This window comes from Cannabis sativa, chromosome 2, assembly GCF_029168945.1.
Source record: "Cannabis sativa cultivar Pink pepper isolate KNU-18-1 chromosome 2, ASM2916894v1, whole genome shotgun sequence".
Lineage (NCBI taxonomy): Eukaryota > Viridiplantae > Streptophyta > Magnoliopsida > Rosales > Cannabaceae > Cannabis > Cannabis sativa.
In genome coordinates this window covers 41690115-41697203 of record NC_083602.1, presented here as the reverse complement: position 1 = coordinate 41697203, position 7089 = coordinate 41690115, and the positions used below count along the sequence as shown (strand labels likewise).

At 34.5% G+C, this 7089-nt stretch overlaps 1 protein-coding gene across 1 annotated transcript; it reads left to right on the top strand.

Moving 5' to 3' along the window:
- Positions 1–220: 220 nt before the first annotated feature.
- LOC115719094 (protein TIC 20-II, chloroplastic) lies at positions 221–1421 on the top strand. Its single transcript, XM_030648008.2, has one exon. The coding sequence runs from the start codon at positions 437–439 to the stop codon at positions 1082–1084; it is 648 nt and encodes a 215-aa protein (XP_030503868.2). The 5' UTR covers positions 221–436; the 3' UTR covers positions 1085–1421.
- The last annotated feature ends 5668 nt before the right edge of the window (positions 1422–7089 follow it).

The window sequence follows — 7089 nt, the reverse complement described above, 5'->3', positions numbered from 1 at the left end:
TATAGCCTATAACGTGGTAAAATGGACATTTGTCCACCAACAGTTTGGTTGTATCATATTTTTTTCTATTTCGACAAATTTTTCCTATAATATGTAGTCTATTGATTTTGTATATGCACGCTTTTATTTAAAAAAAAAAAAAAAAAAAAAAAAAAAAAAAAACCTTTTCAAGGTTTCTATCGTGATTCAAGTAATTTTTTTTTAAAAAAAAAATAAATAAAATTATACAATTTATTTTGTTTAAAAACGACAACAAAATCCACATACTTTTTTAAAACCAAAAAAAAAAAAAAAAAAAAAAAAAAAAAAAAAAAACAATAATCAACATACTTCAGTTCGGCCAAAAAAAACGACGACAAAATCCAACACCAAAATCTGATTTACTTACCTAGTTAGTTTTCATAAGAGTGACCTCTTTTGTACCTCAAAAACAAAAATGGCCTCCATTCCTTTAGTCCATTTCTCTCAGTCTCTCACCATCCCTAACCTCAGAACTCGCTTCCCTTCCCTACCTCACCCACTGACCACACCAAATCTCCCCAACCTCAAATCTCAACAACACAAATGGCCCAAATTCAAATCCACCACCGTCACCCGCATGTCGTACAACAAAGGCACCGTCACCCCAGCCACCGATCGATTGGTGTCGGCGGTGGCTTACACTCTCCCTTTCTTCAATTCCCTCCAGTACGGTCGCCACCTCTTCATGCAGTACCCTAAATTGGGTTACCTCTTCGACCCTCTCCTTCCAATCATCGGTCTTTACAGGTCCATCCCTTACGCAAGCTTCGTGGCCTTCTTCGCTCTCTACCTCGGCGTCGTCAGAAACCCTAGCTTCACCCATTACGTCAGGTTCAATTCGATGCAGGCCGTGACTCTTGACGTTCTCCTGGTGCTGCCCTTGCTGCTCCAGCGGATTCTGAGCCCGGGTCGGAGCGGGTTAGGGTTCAGGATTATGGTTTGGGTTTACACTGCGTTGTTCGTGTTCAGTGTTCTTTGCTTCGTTTATAGTTTGGCTTCTTGTGTTTTGGGTCGGACCCCTTACTTGCCTATCGTCGCTGATGCTGCTGCTAGGCAGATATAGCTGAAAATGGTACTCTTTTAAGTGTCTCAGATTTGAACTCTTCACTTTCTCCAATTTTTTTTTGTTATTAAAAACGTTTAACCTTTTCTCTTTTGAACTTTTGCTGAAACAAAAATCTGTTCAAAGTGTTCAAGTTCGGCTCTTTTGTTTTGAGTAGGAAAAGAAAAGACTTTGTTTTTCGTTATAGTATGTACATTTGAATTGACAAAGCTTTTTGGGTTGGGTCAGTGACCGTGACACCAATTCAACTGAACCGTAAAATTGATCCCAAATGTATGCAGTTTATGGGATAATATTATTGTCCATTTCAGATTATGCAAGTTTATTACCCATGAAAGCTAATTTGCAATGGAAAAGGAAATATACTATGGCAGTCATTGATCATGTTCCTAAAAAGTGGATTAGTCCTCCATCTTCAAAAATAGCAAAAATAATTCTCGAGATGGCAGAATTTTTGTCTCCTATGCGTCTAAACTTTTAAAGAACTTTTAAAGTTGTTAAAAATGTTCCATTGTTGGATTTAAAGAATTTTGTCTAATTTCATTCAATTTTACTATTTCAGTAATTGTTTATGTATTAAACCATGCTTCTCAAACTTGAATATCTACTAAATCATGTACCTCGAATTTTAACACGTATTAAATTATAGCCACTGAACTTTTATTCATGTTAGATTTTTTTACTACAATTAAAAAAAAAAAAAAATCTTAAATCTAACCATCTCAATAATTTAGGTTATAAAATTTAGAGTAATTTGCGGCAAAAATACTTAAGTTTTATTCCGAGTAGCTGATAAATACTTAAGTCATGTTTTTTGCGGTAAAAATACCTTCCGTCACACTTCTGGAACTTCCGTAGGTACCTCTCCGTTTTCTTCTAGGTAAGTGTCCACGTGTCATCCTTTTATTAGTCCACATCATTAATTTTTATTTTTCATTTTAAAATTTATTAAAACTTATTTAAAAATCATTTAAAAATAAAAAATATATATTTAAAATGTTTTAAAAAAATAAAAAAAAAGAACTTATTTTTTAAATTAAAAAAATTACAAAATTAAAATACACATAAAACTTAAGTATTTTTATTAAATTAAATTTTTTAAAAAAACTAAAAAGAATACGATTGAATATAGGATTGGTTTTTTTAAAAAATAAAAAGAATACGATTGAGAGATTGAGAGGAGAGAGAGATCGAGAAAAGAGAGAGAGTGTGACCAAACCAAGAACGATTGAGATTGAGAGGAGAGAGAGAGGGAGATCGAGAAAATGCAGAGAGAGATCAAAACAAATATGAGATTGAGAGGAGAGAGAGGGTAAGAGATTGAAACAGATCTGAGATTGAGAGGAGAGAGAGATCGAGTAAAAGAAAGAAAGGGAAAGATGAAGGAGGCCTTAGATTTGATCCAGTGAGGAAGATGACATGTTCTAGCCATAAACGACAGACTTAAAAGAGTTGGGATCAAGGTTTGGCCACTGTCGAAGGGTTGAAGAAGATGGAGGACTTCAAGAGATCGGCGGAGCACCGACGACGGAGGACGAGATCTGATGAAAGCAAATCGAGGCCAGTAGAAATCTCTCCTCCCAATTTATTTTCATCTTGTAAATATGTTTGGCTGTTGGAAAAATGCAGGAAAAAGAAGAAGTAAAAAAATTATTTTTTGAGATTTCTGGATTTGTGTGTCCTAGTTTTTTTTCTGGGTTCTCTTCTGGTTTTGGAAAGTTTTTGTTGTTGTTGCTGCCTTGTTTTGGGGTTCTTTAGATTCAGATAAGAGAGAGAGAGAGATAGAGAGAGAGAGAGAGAGAGAGAGAGAGAGAGAGAGAGAGAGAGAGAGAGAGAGAGAGAGAGAGAGAGAGAGAGAGAGAGAGAGAGAGAGATTTCTGGGAAAGTATATCATTTTTTGAGATTTTTGAAAAACTACAAATAAAGTATTAATTATGTATGTGATTGTTAGAGTTTGAAGATGAATATGAATTTTAATATGTGTTATTCATATTTTTTTGATGGGTTTGTTCTATGTTCTTGTTCATTGTTCATACCCATATTTTTGTGGGATTTTATTAATTGTAGGTTTATGTTTAATCAGTTCATTGTTCATAGACATTGTTAATCTAATATGTTTAATTAGGGGTTAATTAGAAATTTAAAAATACAATTAATGATTTTTAATTTTAATTAGTTAAAATATGAATTTCTAGATATTTTTTTATTATTATTTTATTAGATTTTAAATGAATTTTTAGATTTTTTAAATAAAAAATAAAAAAGTTAATGACATGGACCAATGAATGAGTGACACGTGGATACTAACTTGGCACATAACGGAGAGGTACCTACGGAAGTTCCAGAAGTGTGACAGAAGGTATTTTTACCGCCAAAAATACGACTTAGGTATTTATCTGCTACTCGGGAGAAAACTTAAGTATTTTTGCCGCAAATTACTCTAAAATTTAATGGGCAAAAATTCTAATTAAATTTATTTTTAAGTCCATAATCCTAAATTTAACTAATTCATTAACTTATTTATAATTAGCACGTGTTGCAACATAATTAGTCCACTTAATAATTTTAATTTAAAAAATACATTTTAAAATCAATTTTTTTTTTTTTTTCTGTTTCTCCTCCATCTTCTTCCTCCAGCACACCTGATCTCTCCTTTTGTTGATTTTTTTTTCTCAAATTTAATCTTTCTATGGATAAGAAGTGTGAAAATACATTAAATCTCTAAGTCCTAAGCAGGTTTCATTTTATGGAAATAGATTTAACATTGCTTGGAAAGTGATGAAGTGAATGATAAACTTAAAAAAGCAATATTACCGTATCTGGTTGGCATTGGAATAGAATGTGACAACTTTTTTTTTACAATAATAATTATTATTTTTTAAAAAATACTGAAAAATCAATATATTTTTTTTATCTTTCTAAGTGTTCAAAATAATTTTTATTTATTATTTTTCATATAATTTTATAAAAAAAAATTAACAACAATAAATAATTATAAAGAGTAAATTTCTATACAAATTGATAATTGTAGAGGGTGAAATCTACAATTACGGAATTTGGGCACCAACAACCTGTCAAGAACAAAGAGAGAGACAAAAGTTCAATTGGGAGCACTGGTGGGGTGTCAGCCAAAGGGACTCCGACGCTCAAGTCAGTACGATTATAGTAAAAAATAATAATAACGGAAAATAAATGTAATATAAATGGTAGCCGGACGGATGAGTGGACAAGCGGACAGACGGACTAAAAGAGTAACTCTGATGGTGAGGCTTAAGAGAAAAGCTTAGAAAAGGCGACTGTCTGCTTGAGTAGTGTGAGTATCGAATGTGTTCTGTCCAGCGTCTATCGTATGGTTCCTTTTATCGTGTGTTCTCAGTGTCGTTGCCCTTTGTCCACGTCACCCGTTGGACTCGTTCAAATTGGTTACTTCCCTAATTATTAGGGAGTAGTAACCGTCTTCCTGACCGGTTCCATATTTACTTGATTTCACCCGTTTGGCTGACTGGCCGGGCTCGGACCCGGTTGCGGGACGATCCGGCTTGTGGCCCATAGGCTCACTCGTTAGTCTATTTCAAGGCCTAGCGAGTCCGTCTGACTGTCTTATTGGGCCCAATATTGTTGGATCCATTATTGATGGGCTCGTCTGACTTGCATATTGGACTTCTCAAAAATATCACAAATATTAAGCAAATTTTTACCTCTACAGTTTGTCCCTCACTCTCTAGCTAGAATTTATTTTAGCTGGAGAGTTATTAATACCGAATTAGGTGTTGGCCAAGAGTTTTGTCTAAGTAAGTGTTGTACGCTTGTCTTGCTGTTTGAGACAAGAAAATAGGTTGAACGGTTCGAGCATGGTGGTTGGGTAGTCCTTGTCGCATGCGTGTATGTGGCTACCTTTGCCAATAATTTTTGTGTGATCAATTAGTTCTTCAAAGAGATTCTTAACTAGACCAAGTCGTCTTGTTGGGTCAAATGAAAAATATTTGGCTGTCTATCTCAAAATATGAGATGAGAGTAGATAGACGTACATGTGTATGAGGTGTAAGTAAATAGACATTTATATGCATATATATATTGTAGGGAGATGGATATATATATATATATATGAATGAGAGGAGGTAGACAGACATAATATATAGGCATGTATGTAGATAATGGGAGGAGATAGACATGTATATAAATAATGGAAGGAGGTAGACAGACATAATATATAGGCATGTATGTAGATAATGGGAGGAGATAGACATGTATATAAATAATAAAAAGGAGGTAGACAGACATACATTAAGTGTTGTGAGGAGATGGATATTAAGTGAGGATCAGCGGTACCCACGAGCTCTTTTGATACACGCCAAACTGGTACTTGTTAATACCAATGTGAGATAGACAGTTCACAGCTTTATGAGATAGAAATGTGTTGACATATATTGATGGCAATATATATATGTGCTGACATATATTGATGGTAATATATATGTACTGACATATATTGATGGTTATAGCTTTGTGAGATGTCAAGATTGACATGCGGTGACATATATTAATGGTAATATATATATATGTGCTAACATATATTGATGGTTCTTGCTTTGCGAGATTGACAGATTGACAGCTTTGTGAGATAGGCATATGTATATAGTACTCCTTATTGCATGTCATTGACTGAGGACATATACAAACATCTACATACTTGTCCACTGAAAAGTACCAAACATATATTATTATTGTAGTAGATTATTATCATGTCTATCTCCACGATATATTACTCTTGTGTATCATATGTCTATTTCACAGATGAGTAGACAACTTGTCCGTCTTATTTGATAATACCTCTACAGTTTACAAGGGAGATAGACATATGCATACATGAGAAATATTTATGATGTCCATATATATTCTAGTTAAATATATATATATTTTTTATGTGATGATCAGATGGGATGGGAGACACTTGTCACTCATCCAATGCTCCTCTTTGGATATAAATATAGAGAGTTACTTTCACTCTTGCTCACATTTGTTGGAGCTCTTGGTGAAGTGAGACTTGGAGTTTTAGAAGGAGGCTTTCAAGAGGTAAGTTTTCTAAACCTTCTCCCTTGAATGTTCTTGTTATGTTCTTCATGTTCTTGTACATGTTCATATTTATTTTTGTGATGTAGATGAGTAAATATATTTTACTTGTTGTATGTTTGTGTTTGTGTTTGATCTTTGCGGGTAGTAAAAACATACATTTTTACTGTTTGTCTTTGCATAGCAGTAAGTGTGATTTGAATAATGACTGTCTGGCTAGCTAGAATATTGTCTTCCTTTAGTTAATTAGAGGACCATAACTGGTGGTCTATTTAGAACACGTATGTTCGGTTGGTGAGCATTATTATGGCATCCGTTTTTATGTCTAGTTATTTTTGGCCACCTTGAGCTTTGATATATGTACATATACATATCTTTTTGTTCTGTCTAGCCAGTGTTTTGCTTTCTATATGATTATGTTTTTGGTGAACTCGCTCTTAGTCCAGTATCTTTGTTCTAGGTGGGTTTTTTTGCTATGTCTATCAGCAACCATGGTAGTTGTGCCACTTTGTCTAATAAGACGACCAGTTTGTCTGATGATCCTTCGAATATTCCTACTGGGGTGGTAGGTTATGTGTTGGATGACGGGTGTGAGGATACAGATGTCTATTGCTATGTGTCTGGGGTTGGAGTAGATACTGATCGCCCTAGGAGTGATACTGAGTCGGGCGATATACTTTCGGGTGTTAATCCTAGGTCAGTAATAACCTTGAATGACTTGCTGAAAATTCGTTGTCATTATAATATTCCCATACACATTAGTTTGTACGCTTCGGCTAGCGGGGAACGCGCTGACTGGAAGATACCGGGTTGGACATGTTTGTACAAGCTTCCATTCAAGTATGGTTTCAGATTTCCTCTCCCTAGATTGATGTCTGAACTATGCTCCTATCATGGTATCTCTCCCAATCAGCTAATGCCAAATGCTTGGCATG